Source organism: Heterocephalus glaber, unplaced genomic scaffold (genome assembly GCF_053883595.1).
Source record: "Heterocephalus glaber isolate CG9 unplaced genomic scaffold, H.glaber_assembly_v1.0 deba00001481, whole genome shotgun sequence".
Classification (NCBI taxonomy): Eukaryota; Metazoa; Chordata; class Mammalia; order Rodentia; family Bathyergidae; genus Heterocephalus; species Heterocephalus glaber.
Window position 1 is genome coordinate 32,047,758 of NW_028258317.1, and position 19,935 is coordinate 32,067,692.

General features: G+C 36.8%; 1 protein-coding gene across 7 annotated transcripts in view; it reads left to right on the forward strand.

The window, feature by feature from the left end:
- The window catches only part of Mllt3 (MLLT3 super elongation complex subunit), a 334,605-nt gene that overhangs the window by 230,601 nt on the left and 84,069 nt on the right, over positions 1–19,935 (forward strand). The window contains exon 1 of one of the 7 annotated variants that reach the window (XM_087183853.1): positions 16,111–19,128. The exons of 4 other annotated variants lie outside the window; for them this stretch is intronic. In XM_087183853.1, coding sequence (XP_087039979.1) covers positions 19,003–19,128 — 126 coding nt within the window. In that variant the 5' untranslated portion in view covers positions 16,111–19,002. Of the gene's footprint in view, positions 1–16,110; positions 19,262–19,935 lie in introns of those variants that run through there. 2 more of the 7 variants (XM_087183854.1, XM_087183855.1) reach the window with 2 other exon arrangements.

Sequence of the window (19,935 nt, forward strand, 5' to 3'; positions counted from 1 at the left end):
CCTCTGAATAAGAGCTGACTAGGCTGGCGGATACTGTTTGAACTTTTCTGTTTCCCCTTGCATGGCACTCGGATGTGATGGCTGGGGCTTGAGGCGCTGTATTATGAGAAGTATATGCAAAGTGTGGAGAAGCACAAAGGACAAGAAGAAATTGATTCCTTGTTTCCTGACATTGTGGAAGTGCCATATCAATCCTGTTGGTCAGAGTGAGAAGATTCATTTCTCAGATGTCTGTTACGAGCAGCTGAGCTCACTTCCTAAATGATTGAGCTCTACCCACTGTCCCAAAGCACCTGCTACATTTCACAGTCAATGTTAATATGTGTTCATCTATTTGTTTGTGTACTAGTTGATGTCAGTCCTGTTGAATATAGCCTTTCAACAAACCCTTTTGAGGGCCTGTGATAAGTTGTTGGGCACTAGGTGTGAAATAGTAAGACGGGGCGGAGCTCACCTTCCAGTGCCTGGAAATACGTGATTTAAAGAAAGCAGTGATTGGTGCTGTGAAAATTATTTATTTTCCTTCAAGTCTCATTTTAGTTGGTTATGATGCCTGTCAGATTTGTTCCAGAAATGTCTGTGACTCTCTGTTCCTTTTTCTTTTCCTGTTGGCAAGCACCTGTTGATTTGGTTTCTCTTCTCTTTCCTTTTTCCCTTAGTACTGTGCATTGAACCCAGAGCCTTTAAAGCCGCACGTGTACTAGGCGCCAGGGCCTAGGCAAATCTTCCCCACTAAGCTGCACCACAGCCTCTGGTTTGGTTTTGTATCACTCAGCTCAGCTGAGGTGGGGGACTTAGAGTTGTTCTTCCCATCTCTTTTCTTCCCCAGGTTGTTCTAACATAACCTTCTAAAATGCCAGCAAATCTGGCAGGAAATATGCAAAATGTTGTAAATTTACCAGCTAAAAGGGTAGTGTTGTGGGTCATTTTCAATATATCCTTTTTTTTTTTTTCCGGGCATGGGTACCAGGGGTCAAACTCAGCACCTTGCACTTGCGAGGTAGTTGCAGCACCACTGAGCTAAATCCCCGGCTTCAATATATGTTTTAAACTGCCATTTTCATAAAATATTTCATAGTTTGAAAACCTCAGCTCACGTAAGAGCTAAGTACCAAATTTTATTTAATATTTCTTTTATTTTCTGTATTTTTATAGAAAAATTGAAACATGTGAAACATACACCATAGTATAGTGAGCTTTTCATTTGCCAATGCTCAGTGTCACCTGATGGTTAATATTGTTTTGTGTGTATTGCTATCTCCTGTCAAATATACTTTTCAGTAAGATCCAGGATACATTGTTTCATTCATAGCTAATTCAATATAAATCTCTAAAGATAAGGTGTTTCTAAAGCAAAGTTAAAATACCATTATCACATCTAAACTAATAAATCATGCTTAATATCATCTAATATGTAGCCACTGGACAAATTTCCAGTAGAATCAAAAGGTCATAAATTCTTTTTGTTTTTACAGGTTGTATGTTTAAATTGGGATCCAAATAAGGTCCACATCTTGTAATTTGTAAAAAAGTCTTTCAAGTTTCTTTTAATCTTTATCTCTATCTTTTTTGTTTTCCACATAATAATGCAAGGGGAAAAAGGTAGGTTGTTTATCCTAGAATTTCTAGGATAATTTGGAGTTTGTTGACAGTATCTTTGTGGCATATTTCTACAAATGAGGAGTTAGAAGCATGATCAAATTCAGGTTAGAGGTCTTTTTTTGTTTGTTTTTGTTTTTGGAAAGGTTTTTCAAGGTTTTTTTTCTCTTATTAGGTGGCCTATGAGGTAAGGTTGTTTCTTTTCTGTGTGTGTGTTATTGGCAACAATTGATGCTCTGTGCCTGTATGTATTATTCATTCATTAAGAGTTGTAAAATGGTGTTATTCTATTATTCTTTCATAATTTTTTAAAAATTTAATTTTATTGGTACATTTTAGGTATATAATATAATGACATTCATCATTGGAAATTTGCACCTTTATATAATCTCTCTTGGTTCTTATTTTTTTCCCCCTTCCCCTGCCCTCCCTTCAACCCCTCCATCACTCCCTATTTAAAAAGACTTTGATTCCATTTTTTTCATTTTCTCATATTTCATACCCTTTTTTCCTTTCCCCGACACCTTTGCCCCTTTTCTTCCTATTTCACATTATCTATTATACCTTTTAGTCCTTATTTACACATTCAGTTTCTCACACTAGAGAAACTATTCAGTATTTACACGTGTGTCCTATTTATTTCACTTAAGAGGATGGCCTCAATGTGCATCCATTTACTTATAAATTAATCTAATTTCTCATTTTTTATGTCCAGTAGTGCTCCATTTTATTAAAAAACCACATTTTCTTGAGCCAGTCTCCAGTTGATGGGCATTTGGGCTGTTTCCAAGCTTTAGCTATTACAGACTATGTTGCTATGAACATGGGTGCACATATATTGCTGTGGTATGATTCTTTTAATTCTTTTGGGAAGATCCCCAGCAGGGGAACAGCTGGGTCAAATGGGACTTCCAGCCCTAGTTCTTTGAGGTATCTCCATACTGATTTCTACAGTGGTTACAAGTTTACACTCCCACCAGCAGTGGAGCAGTGTTCCTCTTTGCCCACAGCCCCACCAGCATTTGTTACTGGTTGATTTCATGATAGCAGCCATTCTTTCTGGGGTGAAGTGGAATCTCAGCGTCGTTTTCATTTGCCTCTCTCAAATGATCAGTGATGTTGAACATTTTTTCATATGTTTATTTGCCATTTCTACTTCTTTGTCTGAGAAATGTCTGTTCATTTCAGATGCCCGTTTTTGGATTGGGTCTTTAAATTTGGGAGATCTGATTTTTTTAAAGTTCTTTATAGATTCCAGATAGTAGACCTTTGTCTGAGGGACCGCTGGTGAAAATTTTTTCTCACATTGTGGGTTGTCTCTTCACACTGCTGGTGGTTTCTCTTGCTGTGCAGAAGCTTTTTAGTAAAAAAAAGATCCCACATGTTCATTGTTTGTGCTAGTTCATGGGCAACTGAGCTTTTTGTTCATAAAGTCTTTTCCTACACCAACGACTTCAAGACTTCTACCTAACTTCTGTTCCAGCCGGTTCAGCATTTCTGTTTTAATATTTAGATCTTTAATCCATTTCTATTTCAATTGAGTGCATGGTGAGAGATATAGGTCTAGTTTTAATCTTTGGCAAGTTGAAACACAGTTTCTCCAGCACCATTTATTAAAGAAGCTATCATTCCTCCAGTGAGGGTGTTTGGCTCCTTTGTCAAAGATGAGGTGGCTGAGTGTGTCTGGAGTTGTTTCTGCACCTTCTAATCTGTTCCACTGGTCCTCACGTCTGTTTCTTTGCCAATGCTATGCTGTTTTTATCACAGTAGCTTTGTAGTATAGTTTCAAGTTGGGGTTGTAATATCCCCTGGCATGTCTCTGTTACCTGGAATTGCTTTTGCTCTTCTGGGTCTCTTCTTGTTCCAAATGAATTTTTGGATTGTTTTCTCAAGGTCCAGTAAGTATGCTGCTGGCATTTCAATTGGGATTGCATTGAATCTATATAGCAGTTTTGGAAGTATGGCCATTTTCACTATGTTGATTCTTCCTACCCAGGAGCAAGGGATGTCTTTCCATTTTCTGATATCATCTTCAATCTCTCTTTTCAGAGTGCGATAGTTTTCAGAGAAGAGGTCTTTGATTTCTTTTGTTAGGTTGATTCCTAGGTATTTCAGTTTTTTGGATGCTATCATGAAAGGAATTCTTCGCCGTATTTCTCTCTCAGTGTGTCTGTTGTTCATGTAGAGGGAAGTTATTGATTTTTGTGTGTTGACCTTGTATCCAGCTACTTACTGAATTTGATTATTGTGTCGAAGACTTTTGGTGTAGTTTTTAGGGTCTTCTGTATGGAGTATCATGTCATCTGCAAATAATGACAATTTGACTTCTTCATTTCGTATTTTTATTTCTTTTATTTCTTTCTCTTGTCTCATTGCTGTGGCTAATGTTTCCAAAACTGTATTGAACAGGAGTGATGATACTGGACATCCTTGTCTTGTTCCGTATTTTAGTGTGAAGGATTTTGACCATTTAGTATGATATTGACTGTTGGTTTTTCATAGATGGCTTTTATCAAGTTGAGATAGAGACTGTCTATTCCAATTTTTTGTAGAGTTTTTATCATAAATGTATGTTAGATTTTGTCAAATGCTTTTTTCTGCATCTATTGAGATGATCATATGGTTTTTGTCCTTGGTGCTATTGATATAGTGTATTACATTGATTGATTTGCGTATGTTGAACCATCCCTGCATCCCTGGGATGAATCCCACTTGGTCAGGGTGTATGATCTTCTTGATGATCTTGGGCATTCTATTTGCCAGGATCTTATTAAGGCCTTTTGCATGTATGTTCATTAGTGAGATTGGCCTATAGTTCCGTTATTTGATTGAGTCTTGCTCTGCTTTGGAGATCAAGGTGATGCTTGCTTCCCGGAATGAATTTGGGAATATTGCTTCCCTTTCAATTTCATTGAAAAGTTTAAAGAGTAGTGGCAGTAGTTCCTCTCTAAATGTCTTGTAGAATTCAGCAGTGAAACCATCAGGACCCGGGCTTTTCTTAGTTTGTTAAGTTTTTAATTACATTTTCAATTTCATTGATTGATATTGGGTTGTTTAGAATTTTTAGGTCTTCTTTGTTCAACTTTGGTAATTCATACATGCCTAGGAATCTCCATTTCTTCTGTGTTTTCCATCCTATTGGAGTATAGGTTCTCAAAAGTAGGTATTGATGATGCTCTGTATTTCTGCTGGGTCCATTGTAATTTTGTCCTTTCATTCCTAATTGCACAGATTTGGGCCTTTTCTTTCCTTTTTCTGATAAGGTTGGCCAAGAGTTTGTCAATTTTGTTTATTCTTTTGAAGAACCCACTCTTGGCTTCATTGATTTTTTTTTTGTATCATATTCTTAGTCTCCAGTGCATTGAATTCTGACCTGATCTTTATAATTTCCTCCTTTCTGTGGGCTTTGGGTTTGTCCTGCTCTTCTTTTTCTCGAAGCTTGAAGTTCAGCATCAGGTTGTTTAATTGGGCTCGCTCTGTTTTCCTAATATGAGTATTCACTGCTATGAATTTCCCTCGTAAGACTGCTTTCATTGTGTCCCATAGATTCCGATATGTTGTATTGTCATTGTCATTATTTGAAGGAACTGTCTGATTTCTTCTTTAATTTCCTCTGTGACCCATTGGTTATTCATAAGTGTGTGGTTCAGTTTCCATGTGTTTATGAAATTTTTGTGGTTTCTTTTGCTGTTGATCTCCAATTTCATCACACTATGGTCTGACAATATACAGGGGATAACTTCATTTCCTTTGCACTTAACTAAATATGTTCTGTGAGTGAGTATGAGGTCTGTTTTGAAAAATGATCCGTGTGCAGGTACAAAGAATGTGTATTCTGATTTTGTGGGGTGGAAGACTCTGTAAACATCTGTTAAGTTCATTTGTTCAAGAGTTTGATTGAGTTCTAGTATTTTGTTGTTTATATTTTTTGTCTGGTTGATGTATCTATTTGTGACAGTGGGGTATTGAGGTGCCCCACTACTATTGTATTAGTGCTTATATGATTTTTCATGTCCATTAGTATTTCTTTTATATAGTTGGGCACACTAGTGTTTGATGCATAGATATTCATGACTGTCATCTCTTCCTCTTGGAGTGTTCTCATTATAAGGATGTAGTGACATTCTTTGTGTCTCTTAATCAAAGAGGATAGCTACTCCTGCTTTTTCTGACGTTCCTGTCACATGGAGTATTGTTTTTCCCCCGTTAACTTTCAGTCTGAGTTTCTTTTTGAATTAAGTGTGTTTCTTGTATGCAACATATTGTTGGATATTACCTCTGGACCCATTCTGCCAGTCTATTTCTTTTCATTGGTGAACTGAGACCATTAAAATTGATGGATATAACTGATATGTATTGAGTTATCATTGTCGTGACTTTTTCTTTTTGTTGGATTCTCCCCCTTTGCGTTTAATTTCTTATTATGCCCAATGGATTCATTCTACTGGGCTTCCTGGGGCTGTGATCCTCATTGTTTTTTCCTAGGATAGTGTCTATAATTGTTTGGAGTGCTGGTTTGATATTCATGAAGTTCCTAAGGTGCTCTTTGTCATGAAATTATCTATTTCTCCATCAATTTTGAAAGATAGTTTTGCAGGGTACATCAGTCTGGGTTGGAGGCTGTTTTCCTTTAGGGCTTGAAATGCATCACTCCAAGCTCTCCTTGCCTTGATGGTTTGTGTTGAGAAGTCTGCTGTGATTCTGATGGGCTTTCCTTTGTATGTGACTTGTTTCTTTTCTCTAACTATTAACTGCTTGTAGAACTTCATTCTTCTGTTGGGTTTCTGGAATCTTAACAATTATATACCTATGTGTAGATTTTTTTTATCAAGGCTAGTTGGAGTCCTATATGCCTCACTTATCTGTATGTCAAGTTCTTTTCCCCTGCTTGGGAAGCTTTCTGCCCTCAGTTCTGTGAACAGTTTTTTTATGTGATCTGCACTCTCTCCTGTTTCTTCTTTGACGCCAGTCATTCTTATGTTATTCTTCTTTGCATTGTCTAGCAGTTGCTAGATTGATTTCTCATGCTCCCTTACAATTTTAAAGAAATTTTTCTTTTCCTGGTCATTAATTGCAATCTTATCTTCTACATCTGAAATTCTGTCTTCACATTGGCTCATTCTGCTGCATAGACTTTCAGTGGATTTTTTAATGTCCTGGAAATGTGTTTCCATCTGTTTTATGGATTCCATTTGTTTCCTGTGTTGGGCTTCCATCATGTTCCTCAGCCCCTCTATTTTTTTATCTTTCCTCTCTAGATTTATTAATCATGTCTTGCACTATGGGCATGGTCTCTGATTTTATGTGAGAAATTATTTCTGATTTCATTTTTTCCAGATCCTGTTTCATTGCTAGTTCAGGGAGTCCAGGTGGTTGAGTATCAGATTGTTCCATCTCATTTCCTTTTGAGGTTGCTGTAGGTGACCTAGAAGTCTGGTTCTAAGGCTTGTTTATGTGTCTTCTCCTTTCGTCGGGGGTGGGGGTGGGGTGGTGATGCTGGCGCCTGTGCAGCAGCTCACCTCCCCTGTGCTGGAGTGGTGATAGGTTTGCTGTAGGTGATTTGGAAGTCTGGTTTTGAGACTTGTTTATGTGTTTTCTCATTTCTATGGGGGAGGGGAGTTGTGGTGGTCCCCTCGCGTCTCACCTCCTCTGTGCTGGGAGTGGTGATAGGTTGGCCCGGAAGCCTCCTAGTCTGCACTGGGAGTGGTGGCACATCATCCTGGAAGCCTCCTCCTCTGCACTGGTAGCTGTGGCAACTCCTACCTGGAAGCCTCCTCTGCACTGGGAGCTGTTGCTGACCTGGAAGTCTCCTCTGTGCTGGGAAGCTAGGAGGTTTCATTCCATCCAAGAGCCTGTAATGTACCACACAGGAGAGGTTTATTTTACTTTCATTGTTTGTAGTTGTGAACTGTGTCAATAAGTCAAAGGCATAGCTTTTAATTTTTACAGAAAGGACAGTTAAAAGACATTTAACCTAGATGTCTTTCCTGAATGCCAGATATCTTTCCAGGGAAAAAAGATGCCAAACGTTTTTCCTCCTGATTAGTTCATTGCAGAGTAGAGAACAGATTGCCAAGATGAAAAGGAAACATGATTTTGCATTAGATTCATGACTGTGTATTTTAAGTAGCTTGAAAAGTTACCCCATTAGTACCTTTTAAAGCTACCCATAAAATGCCACTTCACATCTGGCATCAGATCTATTAATTTGACTATTATGAATATGTAGGAATATTTTTGAAAACTCCTGTGGTATTGTAAAGCCTCCAGGCCTTTATTAGCTGAAAAATCTTGTCTTCTGCCAGGGCATGGAGCCAAGATAAAACCTTTAAGTAGATAACATTTAATATTTGAAATAATAATAACGAAAGAGAGGTCCACATAGAGCTTTCAAGTTGTTATGCATTTGAAATATCCAGTGTGGAGTTGAGGGCCAAGGGAAGAGATTAAGCAGATGTCGGGTTTGTTTCAGCAGGATGCACTGCCTAACCACCTTCCCTCTGAACTGTTTTATGTCCAGCATCCCGGGAAAGGCAGTGACTAATTCATTGGATCCATCTGTTGTTTTGGGAGACATGATAGATTGGTTCTTCTAACTGTTAGCTTCGCAGGTGGTAAGGAGTGAACTTGGGAATATTATAGCCCTCTCTTACTCTTTTAGGGCCTTTCTTTCCTCTGCCTTTTTCTAACCTGGATCACCTTGAATTCTAACTTCTCCCTGCAAGCATGACACAACTTCTTTAATGGGCTCATTAAAAAAAAATGAAATAGGCTAAGACTTTGTCTCTACTGGCCTCTTACTGTTTTCTGGAAGCTTTACCTTTCCACACTTGCCCCTAACATTTTATTTCTAGTTTTCTTATCATTTCTCAGGAAGAGTTTTAAACACTTGCTATGCTGGTTGCAAGGTGTCTTAAGCTAATGTCTAGCACTTTGTGGCTAAAGGTTGCCTTGGCCAGTGACAGCAAACCTTTTAGAACTTTCCATAATATAAATGGCCTGCTGCAGCAAGCATGCCATAGGTTTGCCACCACTGATCCAGGCCAAGGTAGAAAGAAGTTCTGTATTCTGAGTAGAACAGTTCTTTCCTCCAGGTACTGGAATTGTATACCTAGGCACAAAGCTGCCATCTTCCTTATGGACCCTGAATCGTGACCTTAAAATGTTAATTTTCTAACTCAGGGCCAGTCACCAGTTGGCGCTATATCTAGGTGGGAGCATAGCTGTTAACACCGCGCCCCAGCTTCTCATTTGGTACAGATGGTGTCTCAGATTGTGTTCAGACAGGGAAGAGCTTGACTGTCTCCTTGCCTCCAAGTCTGCATTCTGATTCTGTAGGAAGTATCTACTTTCAACCTTCACCTCTCCCCTTTCATTTGTGTTTCCCTATTCTGTCTCTCTGCCTGCAGCCCGAAGCCTATGTTGGCAGCCAGCCAGCTCTTGCTGTGCTGTGTAGATGAAAATTCTGTTAGCTGCTTAAGTCCTTTTTTAAATCTGGAAACAAGCAGGCATTGACTGATTTGATATAGTTGTTTTGAAGGACAATTAAAATGATTAAATTTGTTTACATTTTAAGCTTTAGAAGAAAGACAACCCCTATTAATCAGTGATGAAATACTTCCAAGGAAAGCATCAAATAATCAAAACCAACTTGCTATATATGTTTGAAAATTGATATCAATAATAGTACACCTTAAGTTAGATATACTAGTTACAACTTTTTTTATTACTCTTTTTCTGTGGTTTTAAAGTATATTTACCCGTTCCTGTTAAATAACTGGTGCATTACAAAAAATGACAAATTATTTCATAGAGCCAGTAATAACTTTCCTCTTTGACTTTGCATTGCTTCTGCCTGACAATTAAAATTAGTTCTGTGAGGTATAGCTGTTGAAATAAAGAGGAAGGATTGTCTCACTCTACAAGCTTATTTAAAGAGACCCTTTGTCAGCACATAGAGAGATCTCTTATGGAGGGTTTCAGGACTTTGCATGTTGTCCCATCCTGCTTGTTAATTCTTCTACTGTTTATTTTTACAGTGTATTTCATAAAGATATGGAAGGCATATTCACCAGTGACCCAAAGCTTAATCCCAGAATTATAGTTCTTATCAAGTAGAAATGTTAGGCCAAACTCAAGAAAGTAAATTTTAACAAAGAGAAATTCCTTCATTTAAACTCAAGTAATTATTTTGATTAGTAAAGAATAAGGGAGATCAGCCGCAGAGACATTTTATATGGGGGAAAATAGTTTGGCAGGATTTTAGTTGATTGTTAGCTTTATATGAGCTATTTAATCTAAGACTGGATTAATAAAAAAATTGTATGTCAGTCGTGGAAAATTATAACTCTCCCATCAGACTGTATCTGAGTCTTGAGTCTGGTGATACATTTTAAATATGCTGACAAAATAGATACGCCACTCAGAGGGCAGTTTCTGGACCCTGAAAGCATGGTTTAAGGAAAGAAGATTAGGAAGAGGCATAATAATGATCTTTATTTTTCAAATAGTGTTCTTGGAAGTTTCTCAGAGTGTTCTGGTAAACAGTGGATTTAGCTTCTTGGCAACTCAGGAATCTCAGAGAGGATAGAGCAACTTGGGAAAGGCCTTGGGCAAGCAGGTGGGAGGATGTTCCTCCTGGGAGTTGTCTTTCACCTAGAGTACACTGGTGCTTGTAATATGACACCGCTGATCCGCGCCCCTCCTCAAATCACCCATTGATTTCCATATAGTTTCATCTTTTTCTTTGTTTCCTGTCTTTAGTCTTATACAGAACCTGGATTTTAGTGTTATTAAAACAGCAAAATAAAATGAGAGAAATGTAAGAATAGATATATACAGGACTAAAATCTTTATATATATATATTTTTTCCTTCTACTAACTTGAGCTTTAGAGAGCTCCATTTGATAGTGACAAAAAAACCTATATTTTTTCACTTTATCTTGTTTTAGGGAAAAATGCAGTATCTTATAGAAATGATGCCAGTATGCAACAACCTAAGATTAAATGTAAAAGAAGTAGAAGTGGAAAGTGGGTCACAGATGATAAAAATAGCGTCCTGTCCATAGACTGTCTTTTTTTTAATGAAAATGTTAACAGATTGAGGTAGATGAAATGGGATAAAGAGCACACGTGTTTTTGGCTGCTCTTTGAGCCTCCTGTGCTCGGTTTGTGCAGCTTGTTAAAGTTCCCATTGGAGGTCTTTGGGTTATGTGCTTTACAGTAATAATTTCTTACTGTCCACCCTCCCTAAAAGCTAACTGTGGGCTGAATCAGCAGAGATCCTACCAGATTATTGCCTTATTTACCATTGTTGCAGGAACCCATTGTTTCCTTTTTTTCTCTTTTCAAAACTGCTTTTCCCTTTCCTAGAAATGACCCAGAATTTGCCATACAGAGATACCAGCCATTTAATGTGATATTATTCCTACTAAATGATTGATTGTTATCAACTGGTTTTCCTTTTACACAATTTTCTACCCATTTCCCAGGGAGGGTAGGTAGGACCAAGAAAGAAATCCAGCATTTTCACCTAGCATTTTCTGAAGTTGTCATCAGGTAAACTGTTCAGTATCTTGATCTGGGTACTTACATGTTGTGTGCATATGAAAATATTAATCGGGCAGTACAGTGAGATTTGTGTACTTCATTACATGGATGTTATAGGTCACCTATTAATTATTATATTTGTCTTAATAAAGGAAATTATTTCTCCAGCTGATTAATTCATACTTTGTTTTTAAAATAGAAACTTTTAATTGTTTTCTGTTATCTATTTTGAAGAGATTATTATTTCCAAATTTGAAGAATTCTTAGTGTATGGTGAAATATTAAAACAAAAGGCCAGTCCACTTTGAACCATAAACTAGAATGTAAGGCCTCTGAGGACAAGGATCAAATCTGGATTGTCCAACACGGTTTGCCTAATGTTCTAACACATTTTAAGACACATAGTAGTCATGCAGAACAAGTCAGCACGAGACCCATACATTGTTTATACATATAAAACTTGCTCATGTATTTTGCACATAGCAGTTCATTTCTGATTATTTTGGGATCAATACTTTGTTATATCTGATCTTTATATAATTATACCTTCATTTTCATTGTACATTAGTGCTACTTTTTAATTAGTAATCTATAATTTTATAATAAGGTTTTAATTTTTGCTCTCAAAGTTCTATCTATATTTACTATCCTAGAGAAAATTTAATATCCTTTTTGTCACTTTTTACCTCCAAATAGTTCAACGTATTTTTCTAATTTATGTCCTTAATATAACACTATCAGATCTGTTACTGTATTTTTGGCTAACATTGCACATTTTATCTGTAATTCATTGGAAAGATTGTTGCCAGATTGACCATTAAATTCTCCTGGTTGATTCTCCTAACATTTCCGTCTTAGGAACTTCCATAATAATCTGATGGGCCAAAATATACCAGTGGCGGTGAACTTGTGGCAAGCGTGCTGCAGCAGGCTATTTGTATCAATGAAAGCTCTAAAAAGCTCTCTGTCGCTGTATTATACGATGCGCTAAACTATGCAGAAATTAATTACATTTTAATCTTTGAAACTAGATCAAATTGCCTTACTAGACACAGAGTGAAAAAAAGGAAAAACAATTGAATGAGGAACTATCAGTATATGTTTAGTGTAGTTTTTTGGGGGAGGAGGTACCAGGGATCGAACTCAGGACCTTGCGCTTGCAAGGCAGGTGCAGTGCCACTGAGCTAAATCACTGGCCCTTTAATGTAGATTTTTAAAAACAGCTTTTATTGAAATATAGTTCACCTGCTTAAAGTATTCATTTTAATGATTTTTAGTGTATTCACAGGGTTGTACATCTGTCAATACAGAATGATTTCATTAGTCCCAGAATAAACTCCATACTCTATTAACTCCAGTTTTCCCTTTCACCTCTGGCCTTAGGCAACCACCAATGCATTTCTCTGTCTCTAGGTGTGTCTGCTCTGCACAATTTATATCCATGTAATTATGTAAGATATACTCTTTTGTGTGTTTTCAAGACACACCCATTTTACAATGTAAGCAGCAGAACTAACTTCATTCCTTTTTGTGGCTAAGCAATATTTTATTGTATGGATTTACTGCCTTTTGCTTATCTGTTCATCAGTTGATGAGCATCTGGATGGATGTTCTGACTGGTGCGATTAGGAATAGTTCGGTGCTAGTTTTTGTGTGGACATGTTGTAGTTTTAGATAATATATTATTGAGAAAACATTACCTTCTGATCCCATAGCAGCATCCAGAGTTCTTGACATTGTTGTTCCTAATTTTCTAATTTCTTCGTACCTGTCAGGATCTTGAGAAGGTTTGGAGAATTATACTAGGTGTTGTTGGAGATGGGTTACTTCTCTTGGAATGAAATGTCCTACTGGTTTCATTTCCAAAAACAAGGTAAACTAAGTCCTCTCACCCACATCTTATTACTAGTGGGAATAACTTTCCAACAATTCACTGGAATATAACTTTGTGACAACCTGTCCTGAAGGGTTTCATCTTTTGGAATTCCCTTTTCCCTTGCCTTTATGTTTACTTTGTTTTTTGGCAGTTACCTTATTGTTGGTCTTTAATGGGAGATTCTTGTGGAGGGAAAACATTTTTCTTTTTAGAAATGTTAAATTCTGCTATTATTCCTCCTCTTTTGATTTTCCTTTTTAGCTGACTGCTCAAGTTTTGTTATTTATTAGATTAAGTGTTCCAAAGAAGAAATAAAGTATGGGTTTCTAATCCATCCAGGACTTATCTTTTTGTTTTGAGATGTGCACAAGAATCAATTTGGTGAAAGGTGCTAGTGTGGGAGATTTCTTCTAGGTGAGAGTTGAAATGTTGGTCTTCATAAACATCAGCTTGAACTTAGAGCACATGTTTATTTGATTTGATGAGGTATTATTTTGAGTGGTTGTGATGTCACAACTACTGCTCATCCCCACTGTGAGAATGAGCCAGTTCTGTGTTTCTGTGTACTGAACTTGAACTTCCAGATAACTAAAACATACCCATTTTAAATACTTGAACTTTCAAAACAGTTAATGAATTGTGCTTGCTAAATGAGTGCCCTTTGGATAGCCTTTCATTACAAGTTTGCAATGACTTGGGAGTTATGAGTTTGTAACTTTCCAAATGTCTTTTCCAAGATGTTGCTATATCAGAGGAATTGTTTATTTGATAAAATAAATTTATTGATGAGACTTTTATTTGTACACATTCAGCGATATAATTGGCATGAGAACTCACTCTTCAAGCTAATGCCACAGTTATGTCTTCAACAGTAACTCTAAACAACTTGGACAAGGTCAGAACATTACTCTTTCATGGGACAGAATTGTTTAGTTGCCATAGAACATTGCCTTAAGGAGCAGAAGACCCTTGTAGCTTAGGATGAGGTCATTAAGCTTTCTTTTTTCCTTCAAAAAAACCGAGTTTGTTGTGTTTGTAAATACAAGTTGACCAAAGGAAATAGTACAGTATATTAAATCAGAGAAATCTGGTTTAACAAAGTTTATTAAATCATTGACCACTATAACCCATAGAGTAGGGATCCCAAAACCATAGCCCATGACACACTGCTTGTTTCTTATAAAGCTTTATTGAACTCAGACATGCCCATTCATTTGTATTTCTATTACTGCTTTCCTAAGATCAGAGTTTAGTGATTCTGACAGAGACTGTGTCCCTTGTGAAGTCTAAAATGCTTACTTGTGGGGCCTTAAGAAAAAGTCACTGAGCCCTGCTGTACAATATGCAAAGCAAGAAAGATGCCCTTTCTGTCTTCATCTTCATCCTTCTCTAGTGAGATTGTGGGGGGAAATGGCTAATAAAAATTTTAGATAACTAAGTACACAAAGCAATAGAGTATTAGAATGTCAGGGATTAAAAGGACACAAAAGACCATCTTAATACATCTAGACTGTCAGAAGTGAATTTTTATGTAAGAGAGAGTAATGGATATCATAGTACAGCAGGTTCAGTTCAAGACAGTGAAATTTTTATGTATCCAGAAAGTGGTTAAGCTTTCACCATAGGAGCAGTGTGACCAATACTAAGAGCCAATACTAATAGCTGGAAATTCCCTTGAGTCTGGAATATTTGGTATGGTCAGATATTCAAATGACTTGTAATTCCACACATCTAGAGTGGAAGCTTGGCACATCATAGAATGGGGTCTGTCATCGCCGGTGATGGCTGTGGCAGCTGAGAGCTGTAAATAGGCTCTGTCCACCTCTGCAAGGTTCATTACTCCAGGATTGAACTTCAAAACAAATTTTGATGACAAGAACCAGACCACTCCTGTTGGTCTTTCTTCAGCGCAGCCAAAGAGAGGAAATGCCCATACACACAATTTCAGAGCTAACTTGTCAGATTTTGGGTTTATGAGCTTCTAAGGGACTGTCCTTGGGACAGCCAACCAGAGAAATATTCAGATGATCCCTACTCTTTGACCTCCTATGCCTTAGAAACTTCTCCAATCGTGATTCTGTGTTGCTTCAGGAATAGAACAGACTTGACCTAGCTATAAACTGATCAGTGACACTGCTTTTGTATTCCCTGATTCTCATCGCAAACTCTGTTCATTTCAGCTAACATAATAGAAAGTAGGTGTCTTCACATGGTGTGTCTTGGCTCTGCTGACAGAATGTTACACATCTTTAGTTGTTTGTATGTGAAATACAGAGATGGTAATGCCAACTGGAAATGTGAATTTGGTTTTAACTTAGGGGACTGCAGTCCTGTAGAACTAGAGTAGAGTGGTGGGCCACACCACTAAAGGAAAAGATGTGATCTAAGTATCTCAGGGGACAGAAGTAGAGATTGTAGCCTGCTCCTTAGTGACCATAGCATCAGTGACAGAGAGAAACTGCTGACACGGCTCTCTTCTAACCAAAAAGTGTCATTTCATGATAGTTCCAAGATTATATCATTAAAATGGAATGCTTTGTCAACTAGTAATACACAATTATATGTACTACAGTAGGTGACTTTTTTGGTACCAGGGATTGAACTCAGGATCTTGTGCTTGTGAGGCCAGGCGGTGACCACTGTGCTAAATCCCCAGCCCTTTAGATGACTTTTTAAAGAAGACATGAGCCTAGGGTAATGGCTCTCAACTTGTGGTAATTTAAAAATGTACTGGTATATTGGTGCTGTTTGAAGACATTTTGGTGGGGGGTACTGGGGATCAAACTCAGGACCTTGTGCTTGCGAGGCAGGTGACAGAACCACTGAGCTAAATCCCCAGCCCAAAACATTTTTTAATTTTCACAACTTGGGTTTGTATGTGTCAGAGAACGAGCAAAATTCTCAGTTGAGATTTTAACATTCTAGGACCAATTATTAAACCTTTTAAAGTCCTTCTGGACATGAAAAGTGTATTTTTTACTGCTTTAGGATGTTCTCAGTTGAACCAAGAATGAATTTTTTGTTTATATATGTTAAGTATAGTTATTATAAAAATATTGAAAAATACAAAATAGTTAATTTTGTAAAGGAGAAAATAAAAAATCATCATAGCCTTACCATTTATTTTTACATATTCTTTAAGATTGGAAATATATGGAAGAGCATGGATTATTAGAATAGCCTCCTTAGGGGAGGCAACAAAAAGATAGTTGGATTTTCCTCGAGCTTTCATCTTGTTTCTGTTATCTTTCCTAGTCCCTTCTCTTTCATTATTGTCACAAACTTTAGGGGCAGTTTATCAGAAAATGATTAATTGGACTGTAAATGCTTGAGAATTTCCATCACCAGGCATTTTGATATTCAGAGGAAAACATTTTGTAGAATTTTTATTTTAGTATTTTCAGCAAATCAGCTTACCAGTAGATATTTTAAGTACATTTATTCATAGGAAGTTTTGTTAATAAAATATTTCATAACTTTAAGTCTGAGTCTAGTAGTAACTTTTTACTTTTCTGGATGAAGTTTTAATTGATTATGAATCCTAAGATTGTTAGGCAGCGGAAAAGACCAGATAATCTTTTGTGATACAAACAGCCACTGTGGCATGTGTGCCATAGGTTCCCACCGCTGCTCTAGACCATCATGTGATGGCAACCCTGAACTTCAAAAGCCCAGGAGGGTGCAGCTTGGAAGTACTGTATTTTCTGTACTCTTGGTGAGTTAAATTTGGTTTGGCAGAGAATTTTTAGGAGTAGATAAGGCTCTGTAAGTAAATCTTTCAGTTTTAGCCAAAGAAAACAGACTGTGGATGTGATGACTCTGTTGAATTTATTATTGCCATATGCGGGGTCTTTTGATCTTCAGGATTCAGTAAAACAGTGAATTGCTGTTCATCAGAACTCCCTCTCGTGGGAAGAAATTTTAATTTGCCTGTAGTGTTGATACTAGTATAATCATCTTAACACCTGCATCCCATTGATAGTAATTTTATTGAGTTATATTAAATTGTAATGATAGGTACAGACATTAAAAACAACTTTTGGATAGTACTAATACTGGAAATAATTCTTATTTCTCAAATACATCAAATTTGCCTAATTCTGTATATAGCAAAACCTACTAGGAATGCCACAACTGCATGGATATAGCGATTGTGGGGTTTTTTTTGTTTTGTTTTGTTTTTTGAGGCAGGGTTGCACTGTGTAGCCCAGGCTGATCTTGAACTCATGGCGATCCTCCTGCCTCAGCCTCCCAAGTACTGGTATTACAGGCATGCACCACCATGCCCAGCGCCGATTGAATTTTTTAAAGGAAAAAAAGTAGCTTGTGATGTGATGACACCACATGAGCAGATACTATGCAGTAAATCCTATGCACAGTTTTACTTTTTAAGAGAATGTAAAGGAGTTTTAATTAAGTTTGAGGCTTTGCCCCACCACTGAATTTTTTGGTAATGCTTTTAGAAAACAGCAAAAACGACAGGACAAATATTTCTGCCATCAGGCTATGCATATCCATCTGTTTGTCTATAGACATGTGTAAGCCTATAAAATTGAAATGAACTATCTAGAACGGTATGATGATATTAGTATTTTCTTTAGGTGGATCTTCTACTTGATATTCTTGGGGCTAAGTTCTTGTGAAGGAGGAATTGCTCTTTGGTCTCAAGCAACAGGATGCACTCAGTCAGTTTCAGTTTCTTTTCTTTTTTTTGAAAATTTTCAGTGATTACTTGATCATGCCTGTAGATGTTTGTACTTAGATTAACTATAAATTTTCATCTTTGTTTATCTTGTTTGCATAGAGATCCCTTTTAGAAGGTTACCTGTGTCAGACATTTAGGCATTTTATTAGTATCCTGCTTTAGGAGAAGTTTCAGGGAAAATTAAAATTTGGATCAGCTCAAAAGAAATTGCCTTATTTCTTGAAGTGTCAAATGTATTTCAGAGGAAGAGGCTGGGCAAGCCAAATGGACTTGGGCATAACCTTTCTTATAATTTCAGGTATTCCTTTTGATAATAATAGTAGGTAATGATTAGTTGTTATTCATCACATGCTCTGATCTAACTGCTTTACATTCCCTACATACTCACATTAACCATATGAATTGGTACCATGATTAACTCCATTTCCCCACATTAAAGAAGGCACTGAGACATCGGAGAGATTTATGTTACCAGCTAACGTCACAAGTTAGAAAGTGGTGAAATCAAAATTCAAACTGGAAACTTTAAGTCTGATGTCTCCAGAACCCATGCTCTGAATCCCTGTATTATTCCATTCCTTCCACCTCCATATTAATCTGGAATTTTCAAAATATTTGACATTTAGATTAAAGTGTAAAATTCATGTCACAACTGAAATATAATTATTTTAGAATTGTCATTTTTATAAGCTCTTCCTTTTAGAGCTGATAGGTGCATTTGCTTTCTCCTTCTCACTGACATATCCATATATATGAATCTCAATATATACAGCATGACTACATTGCAGGTGTAGTTGGTCACCTCTTAAAATAATGCCACCTGTGTGTTCTCTTTATCTTATTTACTGAAACCTGTTAGTAACTTTAAGATCCAGGACCCGCCCCTCAGCACACCCGTAAGACAAACAGATCCTGGGATATTTAGAGTCTTCTGTGTACTATGTGCTTCATAAAGCCCTGCAGACTAGAGTGGAGAATTTACTCAAGTTGATGCCATACTTAGTTTAGGAAAAAAATGCTAGAATGCTAAGTAATGTGATCAAGGGTAAACGAGGAGGGAGTGAGATAATTGACATCTGATCTGGAGCAGAATGCCTGCGTGCATGCAGTGATATCTGATGGGGAAGCTGTTTCCAAAACAGTTCAGGGTGGATGTTTGCTTCTGATTAGCCTGTGTGTGTAGCGCCCGATCCTGTGCTGAGTGAATGAGCAATTGCAAAGTCATGAACATGTGTTTGCTGTACTTAAACTGCCAGTCTAATCTAAATATACATGTGGGTGCCTAAGAGACTTCTTTCTTTTCAAGAGGAGATCCTCACAGCTCTCAGTTCCCTGCTGACACATATGAACTTGGGGACTTCTATATTCCCGAAGGCTGCTCTTTTTCTTTTAGAAGAGGTGAGGATGTTTATTTTGCTTGCTGTGTTTCTGATTTTTAAAGACCAGCTGTATGAAGAGTTTATTTACTGTGAGCAGTAGCCTCATAAGAAAGTTAGCTTCTGGGATGTCACACAAGGTAATGATAAGGCAGGTGAGTGATGGTACAGCAAAAAGCCACAGAGCATTTTGACTTGTAAATGAATTGAAAAAATTTTTAGATAATTTGCATATAGCATGCTTAACCTAATTAGGAAAAAATCAGAGATAAGGTTTATAAGTAGGAAGCATGATTTTATAATACCTTGTTGTATAATAGAGGCTTAATAACACATTTTTTCTCAGTGAGTTAAAATAGAAAAAGATAGCTTTTTCATCTGCATTCAGAGCACTTGACAGGAATTTTCTACCAGGTATTTTTAAAATGCATATTCAAGAACTACTTTGTTCTTACCCATGATACTAAAAATTTATTTTGTTTAAGAAACTAAGGATTAGAACTTTAAATATCTTACTAATCTGAAATGAATCTTTTCATTCAGAAAAATGTTTCATAGTTTTATGGTTTATCATATTTTGAAAAATCACATCCAAAATGTTCTCTATTCCACATATTTTTAGACATGAGTGAATATTGTAAAACTTAAATTATAAAAAAACATTTCTTGTTATCTGATAAAAATCAGTTACTTAATTGCACACTAAAATATTTTATTTCATTTTTTAAAAAATAACTAAATTCTAACACAAATACATGTATTTAACTTTTAATTTACTTAGTCATGCTTGTTTGAGTAGAATTTGAATTGGCTTACAGGTTAATACATG